We start from the raw sequence: 22769 nt of genomic DNA, 5'->3' as shown, positions 1-22769 counted from the left end.
AAATATTAGGTAATATTGATAATAGATTATTCATTCATTTTTTTGGGTGTGTGATTGTTTACTTTGGATTTAAACTCAATGGACAGCTGGAGTTTCTTTGGAGATGCATCAAACTGCAGACAGAGTTCGAGATAACAAAACTTCAAATGTATGCAGTGACACAGGCAGGACTCCGAACATCGAGTGCAAAGTGCAGCAAGTTGACCGGTTTCATGAGTGGAACACGGAGTCAGAGAGGATGTTTGAACTGACCTGCCTATCTCATGGGCTCACTGCATTGTTGGCCAAAAACTGAAAGTAAAAATTACTGAATAAATGAGGTAATAGAGAAAGAAATAAAGAAAGAAAGCATGATTTTAGATACCATATGACTTTTTTTGCCATACTATGCTATGTTTTTTTTTGCCATACTATACAATGTCATTTTTTGAGATACTATATTATACCTTTTTTCTGCATACTTTACTATGTCTTTTATTTGACATACTATACTATGCCTTTTTTCTCCCGAAAACCACATTATAATTTTCTTGACATACCACGCTATGACTTGTATAAAGTACTTTATAATTGTATATGTCCTCTGAAAATCATAAAAAACAATAAAAAAACAAAACCACAAATGCTAAAAAAAAAAAAAAGCCATAGTATAGTATCTTATCCAAAAATCACAAAAAAAACTCCATTGTATAGTGTGTTTTCCAAAAATCATAAAAACTCCATAGCATAGCATGTCGTCCAAAATATAGGAAATGCCATAGTATATTAAGTCATCCAAAAGTCATAAAAAAAACTCCATGGTTTTTCATTTTCATTTTCGTCATTGGTAGAACTACCTGCTCTACCAATGACGGCGCTGATGGTTGCAACATACTCGGCACACCCCTGTCTCTCTCTCTCGTGTTTCTCTGGGATCCTTCTTGGGTTTAAACCCGTTTGACAACATTGCTCCAGGACTGACTCAGCCTTCAACAAGTATGCTTCTGTGTCAGCAACACCCTTATGAGTTTCTTATCATGTTTTTATGACTCTTTGCAATTGTATTCTCTAACTTTATAAAATCAGGAATCACTGAACACTATGCACATGATGCAAAAACAGAAAAAAACACTGCAGTATAGTAAATTGTCCACAAATAATGAAAAAAGGACTTATTATAGGATTTCATCTATTTTATATTGTCCGAAATTCATGAGAAATACATGATATAGTATGGCGTCAAAAGATAAAAAACAATAAAGATAGTGGAGCTTTCCTGTCCTGGACCATGCACGAACCATGTCAGTTGGTGATGTTTCCAGTCAGTATGCTTTCTATTGCTACTCTGGAAGTTAACCAGGATCTTGCTCTGGAATTTGGTTGTCTTCCTAAGGTTCTCAGTGATTGTAATTCCTAGGAACCCTATAGCTGTTCACCTGCTCCACCTCAGCTCCACTGATGTAGACAGGGGTGTATGTCTTTGCCTCCGTCTGTCTAAAATCAACAATCAGCTCCTTGGTTTTACTGATGTTGAGCAGTGGGTTGTTCTCTGTGCACCACTCTGCAGGATTGTTGATTTCCTCCCAGTATGAAGTCTCATCGTTGTTTGTAATACAGTCGATGATGGTGGTGTCGTCACATACATCACAATAGAGTCCTCCTGATGTCTGGGAGTGCAGTCATGGGTGTACAGTGTGAACAGAAGGGGGCTGAGCACACAGCCCTGGGGGGCTCCGGTGTTGAGCACTAGAGAAAAGGAGGTGTGACTGCCAATTCGAACTCTCTGGGGTCTGCATGTGAGGAAGTCCAGCATCCAGTTGCAGAGTGTTGTACTGAAGCCCAGAGTGTTACGTTTTCCAATCAGCTTCATGGGAGAGATTCTGTTAAATGCTGAGCTGAAGTCAACAAAACAGCATCCTGATGTAGCTTTTCTTATTCTCCAGGTGTGAGAAGCGCAGTAGATATGGCGTGTGCTGTGGATCTGTCGGTATGTAAATGTCATACAATAGTACGTCATCTAAAATCATAAAAAAATCATAGCCTATAATGTCGTCAAAAACTGTCATCGCAAAGTATGTCGTTCAAAGTTTGACCAAATGGTCATAGTATGGAATGTCGTTCAAAATGTGACCAAAATGTAGTATAGTATGTGGTCCAAAATATGACCGAAAAAATTGGAACAAAGCGTCATAGTGTAGTATGTCATTCAAAATTTGACCAAAATGTCAGGGTTTGAGGTTTCTGTCCGTCTCTTCCTGTTTTATTTTGTATTATCTCCTTTCCCTGTGTTGTCTCTAATTTACTTCCTCCTTTTGTTCACTTTCCCGCCACTGGTGATTACCCTCATTTGCCTCACCTGTGTCTCGTTCTGCTCCTCCCTCGAGTGTCTATAAGTCAAGCTCTGCCTTCCCTCTGTGCCAGTTAGTCTTGTCTTCCCTGTGAGCAAATGTCCCACCATTTATATATCTTGATTCCTCGTGTATGACCTTAGTGACCAATATCCAGACCTGTGAGCTTTGCCTGATCCTTTTGTACTGTTGCTGTGAGATTTGATTCCTGTGTACTGACTTTGGACTGCAATAAAGACCACGTTTCTGCCTAATCCTCTGAGTGCTGCTGCATTAGTGTCTGCCTGCCTGTGAGTTTGTGACACGAAATGTCATAGTACAGTATGTTGCTCAAAATATGACCAAAACGTCATAGTAATGTTTGTCTTTTAAAATATGACAAAGTGTCATAGCATAGTATGAGGTTCAAAATTGGAACAAAGCATCATAGTATAGTATGTCATTCAAAATTTGACCAAAATGTCAGGGTTTGAGGTTTCTGTCTGACACTTCCTGTTTTATTTTGTATTATCTCCTTTCCCTGTGTTGTCTCTGAGTTTACTTCCTCCTTTTGTTCCCTTTCCCGCCACTGGTGATTACCCTCATTTGCCTCACCTGTGTCTCGTTCTCCCTCAAGTGTCTATAAGTCAAGCTCTCCCTTTACTCTGTGCCAGTTCATCTTGTCTTTCCCGTGAGCAAATGTCCTGTGTCTTGATTCCTTGTGTATGACCTTAGTGACCAATATCCAGACCTGTGAGCTTTGCCTGATCCTTTTGTACTGTTGCTGTGAGATTTGATTCGTGTGTACTGACACAGTGCACTTCACGGGTACAAGCAGCCAAAATGAGCTTCCTCCGTAGGGTGGCTGGGCTCTCCCTTAGAAATGGGGTGAGAAGCTCAGTCATCCAGGAGGAGCTCGGAGTAGAGCCGCTACTCCTCTGCGTTGAGAGAAGAGCGACATGAGGTGGCTCGGGCATCTAATTAGGATGCCTCCCTGGTGAGGTGTTCAGGGCACGTCCCACCGGTAGGAGACCTAGTGAAAGACCCAGGACACGCTGGAGAGACTACGCCTCTCAGCTGGCCTGGGAACGCCTAGTGCTGGATGAAGTGGGCCATACTATAGTAGGGCAAAAAATGTCAATATTACTTGTTCAAAAAACAGCTGAAATCCATGTGGCATAGAATGTTGCAAAAATGACCACCATAATATAGCATGTCGTCATTGTGCATTCACCAAAATTTTACAAGAGAAATCACTGCCACTGAAAAACCTGGCTGACTTGCCTTTTTTTAACAACGTGATTTTAGTATATATATATATATATATATATATATATATATATATATATATATATATATATATATGTAGTATGTCAAGCAGAATTAGACCAAGATATCATAGTATAGTATGTTTCTAAAAATTTGACCAAAATGACAGAGTACGGTTTGTCATTGAAAATATGACAATAAAATGTCATAGTATAGTATGTAGATCAAAATATGGTGAATTGTCATAGTTCAGTGTGTCATTCGAAACTGGACCAAATTGAAATATAGGATGTAGTTCAAAATGTGTCCAAATGTGTTAGTAGTATAGTACGCAATTAAGAAATTTGACAAAAATGTAATAGTATGGTATGTCGTTTAAACCTGAACTAAAATGTCAAATATAGTATGTCCTTTAAAGTATGACCAAAATGTCAGAGTACAGTATGTAGATCAAACTTGGACCGAGTAGGATGTTGTTCAAAATATGACCGAAATGTCATAGTGTAGTATGTTGTTCAAAATTTAACCTACATGTCAAAATATACTTATATAATGTTAGAGTACAGTATGTCGGTCATATTTTGACACAAATAATAATAATAGATAACAGTTACCTGTAGGAGGGAGATTTAAACCAATAACATGCTCAGTTTTGTATTTTCATATGAATTTACTATGTGCATTCATGCTATTTCAACCCACGTTTCCAGAGGCTTTACATGCCACAGGAAGTTGTGGGGGAAATGGCGCCCTCTAGTGTCCGGAGAACGATATAGAAGTGTTAAATCCATAGCATAAAATAAGGGGGCGGAGGCCTGGACTGACCAGCTTTATCTGTCTTCCTACAGCTGTGTGAAGTGTCCTGCATGTCCAACTGATTTGGCTGAAAATGTCCAGCAGAGGGCAGCATTGTCCAAGCTTCATCACATCATCACAGAGGCCTCTCATGCTCATCATGAGCCTCCTATTTGCTCATTTTAAGGCTCAGATATAAACATAAACCCACCACTGCCTCCATTAAATAGCTTTTAAAATAAATTCTTATACATAATATAAATATTGCAAGTGACCTGTAAATGAAGTCAGACAATACTAAGTGAAATGTACTTGAACACACCCCACTCTTAACCCTTTGAAACCAGGGCGGAGTAGTTTGATTTCTTTCAACAACTTCACAGGACCTGGCCCAAAAATTAGCAAGAAATTAGTAAAAAAAAGTTGAAAAGTATTCCCTGACAATAAAAAAAAAAAAATATATATATATGTATGTATTTTTTCTTTTTCTGTACCATATTTATATTTTTAAAAAATGTAGTAATAAATTTCTTTTTTTTTTTTTAACCTTTCTTTAACGTATATATGTATGTATTTTTTCTTTTTCTGTACCATATTTATATTTTTAAAAAATGTAGTAATAAATTTCTTTTTTTTTTTTTAACCTTTCTTTAAAACAATTTTTTTGGTAATTTTCTTGTCACATTTTACTTCTTTCTCAGAATTTGTGGGCCATGTCTTGCCAAGTTGGTCATTGAACGCAGCACCAAAAAAGAAACAAAAAAAACAATTGATGACGATCAACATTTCTTAATATAATTTACATTGTCCACTTTTAGATCACTGTTCTTCTATCAGCAATTATCTCATTTACTGCAGCATTTTGCAGTCAGGTGTCCATTCTGAACTTGACTTGAATGAAGCACTTGTCCCGGCTGCAATCCATCTCCAAGAGACTGACACTGCTGAAAATCAAAGTGTCGGCTGGTCAGACAATCCAGACTGGTGAGAAAGGATGACATGTACACTGTAAAATCAGACAAGTTGATTTGACCGTAACCATTTAAAAATCTGAGCAGACTGGCTTAATTTCTTTGAAAAACACAGGGAAAAGGGAGACATACACCAGGGATCAGAGACAATTACTACAGATTCTCTTACTGATTGCAAAGAAAATAATAACTGTGAACTGAAAGGGCGTAAAACCACCAACCATAACACAGCAGAGGCACAGAGTCAAACACGGTGAAAGGAATGACTGCAAGTCTTCAAATGAAAATGGAACTCATTTTTTGAACTGTGTTACAATATATCAGGGTGTTGAAGCGATATGGGTTCCTTTAACAAACAGAAAATTTCGAATGATTGACCCTGCTCTGCGAAAAATGTTATTCTCATTATTATTATCACTTGGCATAAAGTCCTATGTCAGGGGATGTTCCTTTTTGTGAACGTGGAAAATAAAAAGTTCATGTCCAGGGGGACCACAAACTCACTGAGGGCCCAAGATTAGTTGGGTTTCCATTACAGAGTTATGCAAAACTTAAAGCGATATTTAGTTATGTTATGCGACTTCTCTCACGATGTTACGCGACTTTCCTCTCACCATTACATTACAATAACCATGTTGATAGATTTGTCTCTTCTAAGAGTTAAGATCTCGGTCTCTTTCTCCGTCCACACATACCAAGTCATGTTTTGTAGAATGTCATGTGGCTTTGTTGTATTTTTTCTACTTTGGGTTTAATGGCGGTTGGCATCCATAAAGTCACCGCCATCCGGTGTTGAACATCATATGATCTGTAAAAGCAAAAAAAGTGTTTCCATTGCAGTTTTGCGAAATATCACTTTTTTGAATAGCCTGAAATACCACCCCATGCGAGCAGCTATGTAAATCGCACAGCTGAATGGAAGAATAGGGACGTAGAATTCACAAACTGAAATGAAATGCAAGTCCCAATACAACCTGTTTTAAAACTGGGTTAGCAGTGTTACTGCAACGGGCAGAGCCCTGTGGTTGCTACAGCCACGGCCTCTTTTGCTGGCTGCCCTGCTGATATGTTATCTTGTCCTGCTTGATTTTTTGCATAAAAATTCTGGTTAGACCACTTAGTACTCAGTCTTCACATAAAGGCTACAGGCTCCTCCTCCCTCAGACTTCACTGGAAACAGCAAGCAGATAAGGCAAACAACAACACAGCTCAGACTGTCACAACAAACAAAAAGCACACCACTTATAAGAATTATATTGTTTTTATGAGATTATGGTGCAATTAAAGAGCCAGCGCTTTCCAAATTGCTACTTTTACTCTTGAATGTGGGCAATATTCTACATGTTACACAATGTTTATTTTGTATATATTGGTATTGCTATTCTTGCTTATACATATATTGTTGTTTACCTTTGCACACATATTTATCTTCTTATATTTGTAGTTTATATACTAGTTTGATACATTGCATTGTAGCATAAGGAACAGTTTTATAGTTTTTTATATTTTACACACTCAGCACATTATTTAATTTTTTAATTTCATTATTTATTTATTTATCTATCTATTTAAAAGGGACACAGCATATTAATGAACATCAGTATAAAATACAAATGGAAATATGCTGGAGTTAGCAGGACTGCTAATTTACATTTGTAGTCCCTTGGCAGACAATAGAAATAAAGATCAAACATTTTTAAAAAATTAAAAAAATAATAAAAGGAAAGAAAATAATTCAATAATTCATACAGATGACAAAGTGCAGTAAAAGCAGCAGTGCTATCTGTATGCTATACAGTGCATGGGGCCTTGTGTATGTGCAAAGTGCAAAATTCAACACGTTGCCTGCGCACATGTATTCTACTTTAATTTTCACAGATTAGAGCCGATTGATACTTTATTTTAAATATTTACATACTGTGCCAGTTGTTTGCTCTTACTGTATTTCTATTTTGTATTTGATATTCTTATACACTGGTGTTGGTGCTTATTTCTACTTGCCGGGATTCTCTATGCTGGCATCAGAGCGACTGTAACGTATGAATTCACTCGCTTGTTCACACAGATACACACTCTAAGGCCCTTTAGAGGTCCCTGGAACCGACTTCAGGAACCACAGAAATTATAGTCTTCATTATTCTCTCCAACAATTGTGCCAATTAAAACAGTTCTTCACTTCCTTGAGCTAGTTCACAAGGAAATTCCTGCGCGACAACATTTCACACATGAAACATTCCTCCCAGTTCAGCTTTAAACAGGTTTCGAGCACACTCTTAGCCTCCCAGATCCCATGTAGGACAAAATCATTCCTGCTCTCTACCAGACGTGCTTTTTCACCCGTGCCATTCAAGATGCAGCTGCTGCGTCTGCTCTGCAGCCTCCTCTTGGCCATGGTGACGCTGAGCGTCATAGAGGGATGTGACTTTGGACAGTTCATCTGTGGAGCCCGGGCCCCCGGGGACGTGATCTTAGGTATAATGCTGCCATTACATCGTAAAGTGAAGGACATTCATGAACGGATTAGACCCGAAAACTTCCAGTGCTCAGAGTGAGTATAAAAACAGATGCGTCATTGCTACATTAGATGGTGGTTATATATGTGTGAGAGTGCAGAACTTTCATGTTAAGTATGTGGGTTGTTTTATTTTTGTAAATTCACAAATTAAAATTAAATTGCTGACATCACTTTTTTGAGATGGGTAAAAATGCATAAAAGTGCACAAGGGATTAAAAATTGTTAAAAATCTCCCTTGTGTCCTTAAAAAGTAATACAATAGGGGGTTAAAGGTAGGTAGAAATAAGAAAACATCACGTGAGTTGGCCAAGATGGGCAAAAGGGGCCGGAGATGTAAGAGCTGCCAGGTTATGGGTAATAAACAGGAAATTAAACATTTTAAAAATAATGATAAAATGAATACAAGAATAAATAGGAATATTGTAATCATTTAAAAAAATGGGAAAAATAAATGAGGGGCTCAGAGATGTAAGAGTGGCCAAATTATGTGTAATAGACAGGGAATTAAAAATTTAAAAAATAATAATGTTAGAAGGTATACAAGGATAAATAGAAAAATAGTAAGAATTTTAATAATAGGAAAAATAAATAAGGGGTTCCTCTGGGTCTCCTGCTTTCTTTCCTTTATTTTTGGGTAAAGTATGGGCATGATTCATGCCTGTTGAAAGAATGAAGAAGAATTTAAAATATGCATAAAAATATATGACACGTCAATAAATATAAAATCAAATTAAAAAAATAATAAACAAAAATCCCTCTTTCGAGTTGATGAACAATGGGAGGGGAAGGGGGCGTGGTGACCAATAGCCTAAATAAAAATTCAAAAAAGACAAAAAAGAAAAAATGAAATAAACAAAAATTATGAGTGGTTTACATATATAATATATTGATTTGAAAGAAAGAAAAGAAACAAAAGGGGAAAATGTGTATGTGTATATCTCTCATACATTTGATAATTTTTGTATTTTTTAGAGGTATTTGTATTTTGTATTTTTTGGTGTTATAAACTCCAGCTTTAATATACATGTTTTCGTGCACATATTCCACATGTTTACTACTCTAACTGACAATAACTGGTCGTCTCAGCCAGGAATTGAATCCCGTCTCTGGCGGGAAGCTGGAGTTCTTACCTGTTGAGCTACCCAGCTGATTGATTGACTGAAAAACATATGTATCTATAATGTATCTATAATGTTTTACATTGTTTTTATTAAATTTAAATCGGAAATTAAATATATCATGAACAATTACTGTCACAACAATGTAATACTGTATAACAATTCATCATATAGATATTTGTAATATATGTACGATATCATATATTGCAGACATTTTTGTTATGTACATACAGTATGTATCCATCCCACAGCCTATCACATATTTAAATCATCAGTGTAATTTATCAACACTGTCAGCATAAAATTAGTTTATTTATTAAGTTTTATTGACCTCTGTTCTATAATGGGAGAGGACGATAACAAGAACGAAGACAAAGTAACTGTGCAAAGTGTTACTTTTTTTTTTAAAGAGGAACACAGTTCATTTGGCATTATTCTTGCACTTTGAAAAGTGAGTAAAAGATGATTTGATGACTTTATTTTCCAAGTAATATTGCATAAATTGTACTTTTTCAAATTATGGGCTGTGGTCTTCTTCCTTCTTTTTTTTAGCGCCATGATCCTTAAGATTATAAAGAAATATTTTTCATCTTCAGGAACGTCAGCTGGAGGTTTCCCCAGACGACTTCCTCTATGTTCTGAAAAACCTCTAACAAAAATGTCCTCCCGATTGCCATACACCTTTTGTCCTCTGAGGTCATTCTGACCCCCCCTGTTTTGACTGTTAGTTAAAGCATATTGTATAAATTGTGTTACACCTTTAGTCTTATTTTAGTCCAACCCATTACCACACATTCTTCCCTTCGTTTTAGAATTTAGGGCCAATAGACCTTGTTTACATTAATATAAAAAACAGATTTTGATGGCAAAAGATTTCATTTGGGGTCAGACTGACCCCAAGGACAACACAAGGATTAAAGAGTTACATCTACAGACATCTGTAAACAGTTTGCTTCTTTTGCCCCAACCTCTTTTTTTTAAAAATGTTTTTCTACTTTGCCTATTTTCAGTTTTGATCTGCAGTCATTTATGAGATCCTTGGCTACAATCCATGAAATCGAGGAGATAAACGCAGCTGGCTTCCTTCCAGGGGTGCATCTTGGATATATGTTGTGTGACACATGCTCCTCTGCAAGCAAGGCATTACAGAATCTGGGTCACATGCTCGAACTCAACAACACTCTAGATATGAGGTGCAATTACAATGACTACAGGCCGGAAGTCAAGATTATTTTAGGAGCGTTCTACTCTGAGGTGACCATTGCTGTGGCCAGAATGATGAATTTGTTCATGGTTCCTGTAGTAAGTCACAAATATTGCCTTTTCAGCAAATATTCAACATGTTCTCATCCCAGATTCAAAAATACTGACACTTTCTCGAGCCTCTCGGCATGTGATTCTAGGCACATTTCCGTTAACCCTCATATTGCACAAAATGAAATTTTGAATACAAAATATGCCAAATGGAAACATGTCAATTAAAAAAAAAAAACTCTTGTTTATCGCAAAAAAGTGTTTAGGCTCGCAGGTGGCAATTCAGGAGATTCAATAAAGTCATGTTTCACAAAACAGTAATGGAAGTACTTTTTTTACTTAGTTAACTCATATTAAGTATAAGACCAGGGGCAGTAATGCGACTTGAGAGAGATGTCGAAAGAGAGAACATCCTGAGAAAAGTCGCATAACATCTGTTAATGGAAACGCAGACATCTTGCAATTGTTTTTTGTCAAAATTTCAAAAATATCAGATAAGTTTGGCGCAAATCTGTAATGGAAACCCAGCTACTGACACTAAAGGCTTTTAAGATGTGAAACACTAAGGTTTAGGCAACAAAATGAAGTGGTTAGGTTTAGGATAAATGCAGTCTTTTGGGTTAAAAGACATATACAGCAGTCTCCTGGGTAAAAGTCCTGTGTTTATTTAATCATTCCACATTCCCTGCTTCATCACGTGAGTCAGTTGTTCTCAGTGTCAACCATTGCCGAGGATGGTTTCACACTGGCACTATTTAAAAGTCCAGTGCATTTTGCAAGTCCAGTCTAATGAAGATGCTAAAGGGCATCTACAGCATTGAAATCACATGCCCAGGGATGTAGCACAGTGTCAGTATTTAAAGATCTTGGAACAAGAATGACCGAATACATTTCAGTGTGAAATATTTATGCTCTTATTCATGATTAATCATCCATCTATCACAGGGGTCGGCAACCTTTACTATCAAAAGAGCCATTTATCTGTTTAATATTTTTTGTTGCATACACTTAACAGCATTGGTGGTAAAAAATTAACAGATCTATCCATGCACTATTAACTTCTCCATTTTCCTCCAAGACTTCTCCTATCTTGGATTTGGAATCCATAGCTAGTCAAGCTTTTTTGATTCAGGACCGCCCACAACTTTATATTCTGTGTACAGGCTATATATTTTTGCAATTGAAAAATGCAAGGATAATTTTAGGCCTAAAACAATGATAAAATTCAATGAAAATCTCTATTCATTTCCATATAATTTTTACTCAGAGACACAGGAGCCACTGGAGACGGGCTAAAGAACCTCATGTGGCCCCAGAGCCACAGGTTGCCTACCCCTGATCTATTATCAGACTTTCTGAGGGTGATAAATGATTTGACCGCTCACTTAATTTGTGTCCATTTAATGAGCTATTGGTTATGGAGGCTTTCATTTTTAAGCTGCAAATGTTGAAGAAGTACTACAACATATTGGAAAACACTATGTCCTTATCGGATATTGGAGGATCAATTTGAATTTCAAATCTATGCTGTAAGTCACCTGATCTGGTTGTTGTTGTTGTTGTTGTCATGCCATTAACCCCTTGAAACCTCAAGCAACATCTCTTTTCTTTAGCTGTTTTAAGATGCCTTTCACAAGTACTTGAACTTTTGAACAAAGGGCAAAACTGGTGTGACTGAAGGAATTTTTAAGAAAGGTCGTAAGGTCCAGGTCATTTCATCATTGTTGGTATTTTTTGGTGGGGGGGCTTGTTTGTTTTGTTTTGTTTTGTTTTGTTTTGTTTTGTTTTGTTTTGTTTTGTTTTGTTTTGTTTTGTTTTGTTTTGTTTTATTGATTTCTTGCTAATTTTTGGGTTGTTTCTCCATTCATTGCTCATTGGCTTCTTCCCATACTTTTGAAAGATATCAAGCCAATATTCTCACGTTTCATAAGGTTAAAAATTTTTTTTTCATATGTTTGTTTTGTTGGGTTTTTTTGAATTAATAATTATAATTTTCAGATAATTTTCTTGTACTTTTCTTAACTAATTTTTTGCTCATTTTGGGGTCATTTCCTTATTCGTTGCTCATTGCCTTCTTCTCATGTCTCTGAAAGATATCAAGCTAATATGCTCATATTTCAAAGGAGTAAATGGCTGTTATCAGGTCATAGATACGGGTAGTAGGGGCATGCCATACCTAAATTTTGGTTGTGCGTCATTATCAGGTCACAAAATGGAATTTCCTGCCAAAAAGATCTTTTAAATACATGGGAAGGATTGGTGGTGGGTGGGTCAAATACAGATCTTACACCAGGAAGTGAGTGTCAAATCAATATTTGCATTTAATCATGATCTTTTTTCTAAACCTCATCATGTGGCTTTGGCACCTTCACCCAAGAAAAGTAAAAGTGAAACCAAAATATCTTGCAATGGTGCTGATAATGGCCATTTGAACCTAGTGAATGTAGCATGCCCCTGCTTACCCATATCTATGACACAGATAACTGCCATTATGGGGTGATAACATACTGATTGAAGGTTTAGTATCCTATAGGTCAATGGCATGATTATTGCAGAGCGGCAAAAACAATGAAAGCAGAAGAAAATGGCTAGCCTAGCTCCATCAAAGATATAAAAACGTACTCCCTAATTTTGTTGTTGAAATATAAAACATGGTGTGCTGGGTGGTAATTTGGGGATTCTAAGACACTTTGGGTGCTACAACAAATTCTAGGACTGTATCTCACAAATCATGCTTTCAGTTTACATTTTTCCATATTTAACATTGTTTTTGTATTATTGTATCTCATTACCAGTTGACCAGCGTATCATCTGCACCAGAACTAAGTGATAAGACACGCTTCCCAGTTGTACTGCGCACCGTTGCCAGTGATAAGCACCAGACCAAAGCAATTGCCAGAATTGTCCATCAGTTCGGCTGGAACTGGATTGGGGTTGTGTATGGAGACGACGAATATGGCAGAGGAGCTTTCCAGGGCTTCCTTGAGGCTGCTGAGGCAAACAGTGTATGTCTGGCCTATCAAGAGATGTTGTCTCATTACCTCGATGATAACATCAAACGTATCAGGCAAGTTGCCCAGCAGATCCGCTCCTCCAGTGCCCGGGTGGTACTGCTAATCATTAGAGAAGAGGTGGTGGAGGCCCTTTTTAAGGAGATGATCAGCACCAACACATCAAGGATCTGGATTGCCAGTGATGTCTGGTCCAAGAGCAAGTCTCTTGCTCAAATGGAAAGCATCAACAAGATTGGGGACATTTTGGGCTTTAATTTTATTTCACACAGGAGTGAAGTGTTTGATAATTATCTCAAGAATCTCACAGCGACCCCAGGAGGATATAACCTCTTCATTGAAGAGTACAAGAACCTGAGATTCAACTGCAGCTCAGAATGTTTCTCAAACTACCCTCCGTCCTATTGTCCCTCACTCAAATACTTAAAAATGAAATCTGGCCATGCATGCGGAACAGAGAATCCTCAAGAGCAAAATGATGACTATCTTATAAAGGCTTCGGATACCAGTGACGCCTTCCTTCACAAAGTAACAGTGCGGGCCGTAGCATATGCTCTCAAAAAGCTACTAAAGTGCAACAGTTTTTCATGCTCGGGAGAAATTAACTTCCAACCATGGAAGGTGAGATTTGATGTTATCTTTAGATGACAACAGGCTTGAATTTGAAAATGCAGCTTCCTTTTAATGTAAAATTGAATGTTACTGTCACTTAGAATTCTCATGAATAATAGTTTAGGAAATCATGTGCTTCAGTAACCAATCAATGCAAAAGAACTGTTTTAATTTACATTCTAACCCTTTGCTTTGCAGCTCCTTCAAGAACTAAAGAATGTTCAGTTTGAGTTTGACGGCTACAATTTCTTCTTTGACGAAAACGGTGATTCCTTACACTTTTATGATTTGATCATGTGGCAAAAAGACGGAGACCACAGAAGGCATTTAAGGATTGGGAAATACCATGTCCTTGATGAAAAAGTTGAACTCTATGTGAAAAATTTCAACTGGTTGTTGACTGGCAATACCACGGTAAGACAACACCTTACTAGAAGTCAAGAATAAAAAAGTTAGGATGAAAACAAAGACTTTCAGAGCTTTAAACTTCTTGTTAGATGATATAACACTATAAAAACCCTGTTCCAATAGGAAAATCATCATGTATTTCTGAAACAAACAACCCCACAGTCAGCTCATTTTAAGCAGTAATTAGGCACATTGTTGTTGAGGTGTGAAACTAGGCTAGTTTGAATGTTTTTATGTGAACAACTGAGTGCAACACTAACGGATTGTAGCCTGGAGGAGACTACGATGGCAGGCCTTTTGTTCTCCACTTTGGAATGCGGTCATTCAGAACACGTACAGTTTTGCCTTAAGATGTGATAGAACGACTCATTGTGTTGTCTTTTTTTGTTTGATGTATACTGAACCTTTAAGAAGTTGACTGGGTACCATGAATATCCTTGGGAATGTGGGAATCCAGCCAGCAGATATCTTGCACTGGACCAAAAAGATTGTCATTTGATAAAACAATAATTATTTGTTGTTCATTTCACCTATCACAGCTTTCATCAGATTTAGAGAGAATTCCTAAGGCTAAAATGCAGCGAAGCTGTACCTGTTGAATGCTAACAACATAGACTCTGTTTCAAGGTAGTAGATACTCCTATATCTTTGACTATAGAGTGGCGTATAGGTGACGTTTTTTTCTAGGCCAACATGGAAGTTAACATCATCCTAGTTCCCTAATCAAAAATACAATGGGATTATGTTCAGATTTTCAGATTTTGGATGATTTCAGTACATGAACACAGTGGCAAACAAAAGTTTTTGATATTTACACAAGATATTCCTAAAAAATTAACTTCAAATGTATGAATTTTGAACAATAAATGCAATCGCCAGAAGTAAAAAGCTAATGTTCTGAAGTAAATAGCTACAGCTAAAAACTAATTACAACACAGTTGCATAACCTTAATGTTGCCACCGCAACAGGGCCGAGAAGGCGTGCTTTTTAAAAGACAACTAAAAGTTTAAAGGTTCTCGTGGAGGGTATTTCCATAAGTTCACAATGTAATTCCATAAACCCCTGTATATTTTAGCTTTTTGGAAAGACAAAGATTAGTCAAACCAAGGCTAGATTTAAGGCTGTCTCTCTACAGCCCAATCGGTTACTCTTGTTCTCTTGTCTCAGGTCCCTGCGTATAGATGCTCAGTGCCCTGTGCCCCTGGCTCAGTAAAGAAGATCCTGAATGTATCCTGCTGTCACAACTGCACCCTTTGTTCAGAGGGGACCTATTCAGATGACTACGGTATGCCTGATTGACGGACTGATTTTAATGTTACATTTTACTTTCAAAATATAAACTAACTTGAAACGCCTAGGCCCTAACAGGTAGCATATTGGCTGTGCCCACTGGGTAGACATATATCTGAATCTGAATATCTGAAAACACTGTCCACATGTGGCCTCTTTTCAAACTACGAAAGTGCACCTAGTACAATGCAGATCTCAGCCAGGCAGCCACACCACTGACTATGGTAAACTCTAAATCCTGCCCCAGCTGACACAGTATGTTGTCAATAGCATCCCAGTAGTTAAGAAATATTCCAGTTTTCTTGCTTGCAGGCATTCCATGTGAAATATAGTTACAATATAGTTATTAGAATGAATGTTTTAACAACAAAAGCCACACATCTTCGATCCATGTCATTCATTACTGGACTTTCAATAGTATTAACTGTAGCTATAGGCTACAGCACAACAAAGTGGGTTGGTGGGCCACCTGTGTAGGAAACACAGGTGGCCCACCAATTGGAAGGCCGGGGGTTTATCAAGTTTTCTTTCACCACCTCTACAGATCTCCATAGCTGCAAAAAATGTCCCAATGGTACTTGGTCTCTCAAGGGTTGGACACAGTGCCGTCCAAGATCAGAGTCTTACATGCGATGGAGCGATCCTCATCCCATCACCATGATGACAGCTGCAGCCTTTGGCATCCTGCTCTTGTTGGTTGTCTTCATTATCTTCCTGGTGTACAGAGATTCCCCCCCCATGAAACGAGCAGAGGTGAGATTGTCCTGTGTGATGATGGCTGGTCTGTCAGTGAGCTTCGCAAGTGTGATATGTTTCATGGGGAGGCCAAATGTACATCTCTGCCGGGCCCGCCAAGTAATGTATGCCATGGGCTTCACCCTGTGCATTTCCTGCATCCTAGTCAAGGCCTATCGTACCTTCCTGGCTTTCCTTCCCTTTGGTCAGCTGACAAACAGGCGACTGCACAAACTTTACCGGCCACCTGTAATTGTCATCATCCTAACTGCTCTCCAGGGGATCATCTGTCTTCTCTGGCTGATCTTTGACTCTCCAGATGTTGATAAGACACCTCCATCCCCACAAAGCATGAGGAAACAAATCCAGTGCAGTGAAGGTGCCACATACATAGGTTTTGGCATTATGTTGGGCTACATAGCTCTGCTCGCATTGGTTGGCTTCCTGTTGGCCATTAAAGGCCGGAAGGTTCCTCAGGAGTTCAGCGAAACAGGCTACATCCTCTTTAGCATGCTGATGTATTTGTTTGTATGGGGGTGTTTTGTCCCAGTCTATATCACAAACAATGAACAAGGCACTGCTGTGCAGGCTTCAGCCATTCTGGTATCCACCTATGGCATCATCTTTTGCCATTTTTTACCCAAGAGCTATCAAGCACTTTGGGCCTCAAAGAGGAATACACTGGAGAGGATTAGGAGAGGATGGCAAACCACCTCCTGTCAAAGTAACTTTTCAGTGACAGAGATAGCCATAGATATCCCCGGAATGAATAGATACCCACGAAAGAGTGAAAGGTTTTCAGTATCAAGTACGACAACAATATTGAGGAGTTCAGAGTCAATAATTCAGGCCAGTCACGAGCCAGTTTTTAGTCCTATGTCTAATGGAAATATCCATGTCTATACTCTGTCTAACCAGCAAGAAACACAACTAAAAAAGAGACGCAGGAGTATGTCCTGCTAGAACTGGTTCCAGGAAAATTTTATTTCTACTACACTGATAATTTATTATACCTATTTACCTGCCTTTTTATAGACAATGTTTTGTAAGATCTTTTGTGCTGTTAATCCATGTAATGTTGTATTTTTCGATGTACATATGACCAAAGATGACTTATTTGTATTGTGTACAACTACAAGTTATATTAAGGTAAAACTTAACATGTGGACCATTTTCCCTTCATTGTAACCCTTTGAAACCTGGATCATTAGTTTTCTTGTGTTGTGTTTGGATACCTTTTACAAACATATAATCCTTTGATACCTGAGAAAAATGGTTTTCTTCATTTAGTAAAAGGTGACAAGAAAAATGACCTGAAAAGGAAAGAGAAAGAAAGAAAACTATTAGAAAAGTAAAAAAAAAAAAAAAAAAAAAAAACATTATAGAAGCTGGTTTTTATAATGATAATATTTGTGTATTTACAACATCTATTAAACATCTATTTTTAACATTTCTATTCAGGTCATTTCCTTTTTTTCTTTTTTTTTTTTACTTTTCTTTTTTTCTTTTTAGGTAATGTTCTTATAATTTCTTGCCATTATTTTGGGTAATTTCTTGTGAAGTTACTTTGCATTCTTTTTGTGTTCTTGAAAGGAATCAGTCATTAGACACTGATATTTGGTTAAATTAAGGTTATGGTTTTTGGTGACTGTGAAACGGTTCTCTCCCCATACCCTTTCACATGCCCTGATCCCCAATAGCAGCCACTGAAAGCAGGCTTGATTAGGACACCTGTGTCCTGTTAGTCAGATTGAAGCTGTCAATCAAGTATTTTCTCTGTATTGTACCCACTGAAATGACCCAAAAATTGTTTTTTTTATAAACCAGGTCTTGTGTTTGTTTTTTGTATTTTGGTTCTTGACACCTGGTTTATATTTAATCAGCATGTTTTGCTCTTTGGCCATTGTGATTGCTGCAGCCTGGGCTGAGGAGAGGGGGAGGGCTCAGCTGCCTGAGTTCCTCTGGCTGTGGCTGTGATCAGGCCCTCGTGACAAATTTGAAAGAATTTTGGGGAATTGGGGAGTAAAGATCATCCTTGGGGTATCAATGAAGTAATTTGTGTATAACTGTTTTAAGTTTTGCTGGCTAATTACTAAAGTTGATCCCTAGGATGAATTTAACTGTTATTTTCCTCTCCTGGTTTACCCTACCCCTCTGAAGTGGATGAGTCCAATTAGGGTGGGGCCAGGAGGGGTTATTAGGACACCTGAGCTTAGACTGGTGTGGAGGATTCTTTTGTTTGCAGCCTACTGAGAGGCTGCTGTCTTTTTCCTTTCAGTTGATTTTGCTTAAATTGTTTTTGCCTAGTTTCCCAAGATTTTTGCATTTCTGTTTCTGTTGCAAGTTTTGTTAACAAATGCCTGTTTTTTTTGTTTGTTTGTTTGTTTGTTTGTTTTTTACCTCTGCCTCATGAACTTCTTTAACTCCAGAGCCAGCCTTCCACACCAAAGACAACCCCACATTTTGTAGAGGTGCTGTAATCAACCTTACAGTGACCAAAATTCAATGTCACGACATCTAATGCCAATGTCAATGTGACGTCAAATACTGAAAATAGGTGATATTTTGTTGGGGTTTAAGTTTTGTTATTGAGTAACCAAAATTCAGTGTCTTTCAAATGTCTCATGCCAACATTTTCTGGACATAGAATGGGGGAATGGATATATCACCTTGTAAACTATAGCATTAGAAGTTGGCAACAAAATATCATGGTGAATGGTGTAAAATGATTTAGAAATATAAAAAAATACAGATTCAGATTCAGACAACTTTTGACACCAAGAGAATATATGTTATCATTCAAAGCTGTCTTTATTTTGTCCATATGTTTGTCCATCTAGTTTATGGGGGAAGTGTGGGAATTATTGAATAATGGATTTTCTTGCTAATTTCAGTGATTTGGACGGCTTAGAGATATAGTGGTGCACTAGTGGTCTTGTTGTTGGTCAAAAATTATTGTTTGGAGAGAGTCTGACCATACCCCATCCAGAAAGACATATCAAGTAAAAGTATGGGGAGACGCATAACAAATGTTACACAAAATCAACAAAAGTTGAATAAAGATAACTGGAGGTAAAGTCAACCAAAGTATTATTCATGTGAAAAGATCCATACCTGCAAAATGTCCAGAACATACTGAAAGTGCACACACAAATACGCCGATGCCTCCACACAACAATAAATAGCTCCTGGAATCCCTGAAATGATCCCTGAAGAGGAGGTCAGCTTCAGATTTTTATGGCACGCTTGAGAGAAAAAGCTGGAAGGGAAACAGCTGAGAATAACACAGCACAGCCACCTGAGTATGTTACACAACTGTCAGTCAGCAGTCATCACTGATCTCCTCAGAGGTATTAAAGCAGCTTGTCCTGCCAACACACAGACACACTGGCCATACTCGACCGCAACCAATGGCATGTCCTCACTGACCAGAATGCGTGGGAAAACACAGAATTTTCTCTCTGATTACAGCTTCACTTTCAGCCCCTATTGTCCACCATCCAAATTTGATCTTTTGAAAAACAGTGACATATGATTGTCAGCTTTCATAGAAATGGTTGAATACTTCCCTGATGTTTCTTTGATAACTTTCAAACAGGAGTTAGGCCCTATAACAGCACAGAGACTGCCCTCATAGTGGTGTTGAACTTGCCTTGAACAATGACTCAGAAAAAGTCCCTGTTTTAGTATTGTTGGATCTTAGTGCTGCTTTTGGCGCTTTGGACTGTGGAGTTCCATTGCAAAGATTAAAAAAGTGGATGGTTCTGTCACAATTGTTCCTTGGGTGGTTCAAGTTATATCTTCATAATAGAAGTTACTTTGTGTCCATTGCGTTTTTGCATGTGGATCTTTCTTTGGGCCTCTATTGTTTAACTTCTAGAAGCTCCTTTTAGGCCAAATTAAACAAAAAATTAAAAGTAGCTTTTGATGCAGATGATATACAAATCTACATTTTAATTACACCAGGTGACTTTGCACCCAACTGCATGGAACAAATCAGTGACTGGATAAAACAATATATTCTCTAGCTAAATGGAGAAAAGACTGAGATAACTCTTTGGAGCACAGAATAAAAAGAAAATATCTGCTCTCACTTTGATTCATCAACCCTCAAGTCAAGCCAGAAACCTTCTCTTGGATTCAGATTTAAATTCTACTAGTTACATCAAATCTACTGTACTACTGTTTTAAAACTATTGCAAGACTCAGGGTGGATAGTTTCCAAGCAAGACCTGGAAAAGCTTACCTGCACCTTTATGTCCAGTAGATTCCTGCAACAATCCAGTCACAGGATACTCAAAAAGCTACATCTTATTCAGAATGGCGCTGCCAGGGTCCTAACAAAAACTAAGCAGTATGATCACTTAACAGTGGTCCTAAAATCTTTACACTGGCTACCAGTTACTCTGAGAATTGACTCTAAAATCTTACTGGTCACCTACAAATCACTTTGTGGCTCTGGGCCCAAACACGTCATACCATGTGAAACTCAAATATACATAAGGACATCTGGGGCTGAGTTGGAACAAAACTTGTAATCATGAAATACAAACCTAGAACAACCCTCCAGTTAATATACTTTTAGAAATAGGACCTGTTTTTCTTTTTTGGCCAAAAAAAGGCTGGTGTCTGCAACATGTTTAACTGTGCTTGATTATGGGGATGCATTATATATGATCACATTCTCCCAGAGTTTGCATGCTCTGGACTCTGTGTATCACAGGGGATTGAGATTCATCACTAATTGCACACCCCTTACTCATCACTGTGTCCTGTCTGCCCGCGTTGGGTAGCTGTCTTTAAAATTATGTAGACATTTTCATTGGTGTTCTTTTATTTACAAAGCTGTTCTTGGCCTATTTCAAGCATAATTATGTGCCTACATTAAGCAAAATCTTGAAAATTGCTATGTTTTGGCAAAAGAGCCTTTATGTACACAGCTACATGCATTTGGAACTTTCTGCAGAAAGACTTAAACTGCTCTCATTGGTTCCTCGAGGCTGTTTCAAATTACTGTTGCAGGACTATATGTCATCTTCTGTATGTCATGTCAGGGTGTATCTCAGCTGGTCTTTTGATTGTCTTCTTTTATATATTAACATATATTAACATACTTTTCAGTCCTTCCTTGTGGTAACATTGGGGTTTTGTTGTATGTGTGTGTTTTTTATTGTTTGTTTTGAAGTTGTATATTTTGATTTTATATTTTTGCTCCGTCTTGTCTGTAACTTTTGTTGCTGTCTTGGACAGGATTTTTTTGTTTAGTTTTTTTGGTTAAATAAATATGAAATAGATATTACTATACAAGCCCAAACTCTGACCATTTTTAAGTGACAGCTAAGAATGGCTTACAGTGTATACTGTTATTTGTTAATAATTAAATTTACTTGTGAATCTGTATGTGGGAGTACTTAATGTACTTAAACTGTACCTCTTGTATCACTCGCTTTTACTTTGTACTTTTTTCTTTGCACATCTTTCACCTTTACTGTAATTGTATTGCCCTTTAAAGCACACTGAATTGCACTTGTGTATGAAATGTGCTTTACAAATAAAATTGCCTTGCCTTTGGTCTACCAGAATTTAATCAATAGCAGAATAGTGAGTGAAACACTACATAGATGTAAGTGTATGAACTTTTGTATGAATACTGAATACCTCATTGTATCAGCAATGATAAGATGCCAATATTCTGTACTTTCCAACACTCTGCAAATGTTCATTTTGTTGTTCCAACAAACAAAGTCACAATGCAGCTATTGTGACAGCGTCTCTCTGTCAGTGTTGTCGGATGGATGAGCCAGTACAAACTACTGATTTAATCAAGTGTTACCATGCAGAAATGCGGGCGCTATCTTTAACCCACTGAGAAGATTGCATGTCTGATCTCACTCAGATCACGTTCTTGACATTTCTTTATTTGTCTAAGAATGTCCATACAGTATGTCCATGGCAATATTGTGTTTGGTTATACTGAAAACACAGAGGGTTCAAAATTCGGGGGAGCTGAGTTTCCCTGAGAGATTTGGATGCTTCTTGTTGTTCAAGTAAATAGTATTTAGGATCGAGACGATTTAGTTTGTTATAGACCAGCAAAAGGATTTTAAAATCTATCCACTGACACACACTAAGCCAGTGCAGTGATTCAAGGACGGGTGTAATGTGCTCTACTTTCTTGGTGTTAGTAAGGACAATGGCAGCAGAATTCTGGACCAGCTGCAGCTGCCACCTGTGGAGACTCCACTGCAATCGCACACAGCACTTAGTGCATAGTGTGTTTGTAGGGTGAGAGGGAGTGACACTTAGAGCAGACAGCTGTTTGTGATTAAAGCTGAGGAGAAATTAGCAGAAAAGTTGTCACATGGTAGTAAATGCACAATCTAGGTTTAGGATTGTGCATGAACAAATGCTGCAAACTGATATTGTAACTATGAAATACACTGAATGGAAACACATCAATTGAAAACAAAACTCCCTTTCATTG

At 37.7% G+C, this 22769-nt stretch overlaps 1 protein-coding gene across 1 annotated transcript; it reads left to right on the top strand.

Moving 5' to 3' along the window:
• The first annotated feature begins 7673 nt into the window (after window positions 1-7673).
• LOC121955630 (G-protein coupled receptor family C group 6 member A) lies at window positions 7674-17545 on the top strand. Its single transcript, XM_042503666.1, has 6 exons — window positions 7674-7889; window positions 9985-10276; window positions 13024-13860; window positions 14050-14265; window positions 15428-15545; window positions 16095-17545. Exons 1-6 carry the CDS (start codon window positions 7693-7695, stop codon window positions 17246-17248), a joined length of 2814 nt encoding a protein of 937 aa, XP_042359600.1. The 5' UTR covers window positions 7674-7692; the 3' UTR covers window positions 17249-17545.
• The last annotated feature ends 5224 nt before the right edge of the window (window positions 17546-22769 follow it).

Source organism: Plectropomus leopardus, chromosome 16 (assembly GCF_008729295.1).
Source record: "Plectropomus leopardus isolate mb chromosome 16, YSFRI_Pleo_2.0, whole genome shotgun sequence".
NCBI lineage: Eukaryota > Metazoa > Chordata > Actinopteri > Perciformes > Serranidae > Plectropomus > Plectropomus leopardus.
Note: the sequence above shows the minus strand (reverse complement) of the source record. Positions and strands in the feature narration are given on the sequence as shown.

Coding starts and splice junctions, on each gene's coding strand:
- LOC121955630 (XM_042503666.1), top strand. CDS start 7,693: ATGCAGCTGCTGCGTCTGCTCTGCAGCCTCCTCTTGGCCATGGTGACG. Junction 10,277..13,023: donor ATTTGTTCATGGTTCCTGTA/GTAAGTCACAAA, acceptor TCTCATTACCAG/TTGACCAGCGTATCATCTGC. Junction 14,266..15,427: donor TGTTGACTGGCAATACCACG/GTAAGACAACAC, acceptor CTCTTGTCTCAG/GTCCCTGCGTATAGATGCTC.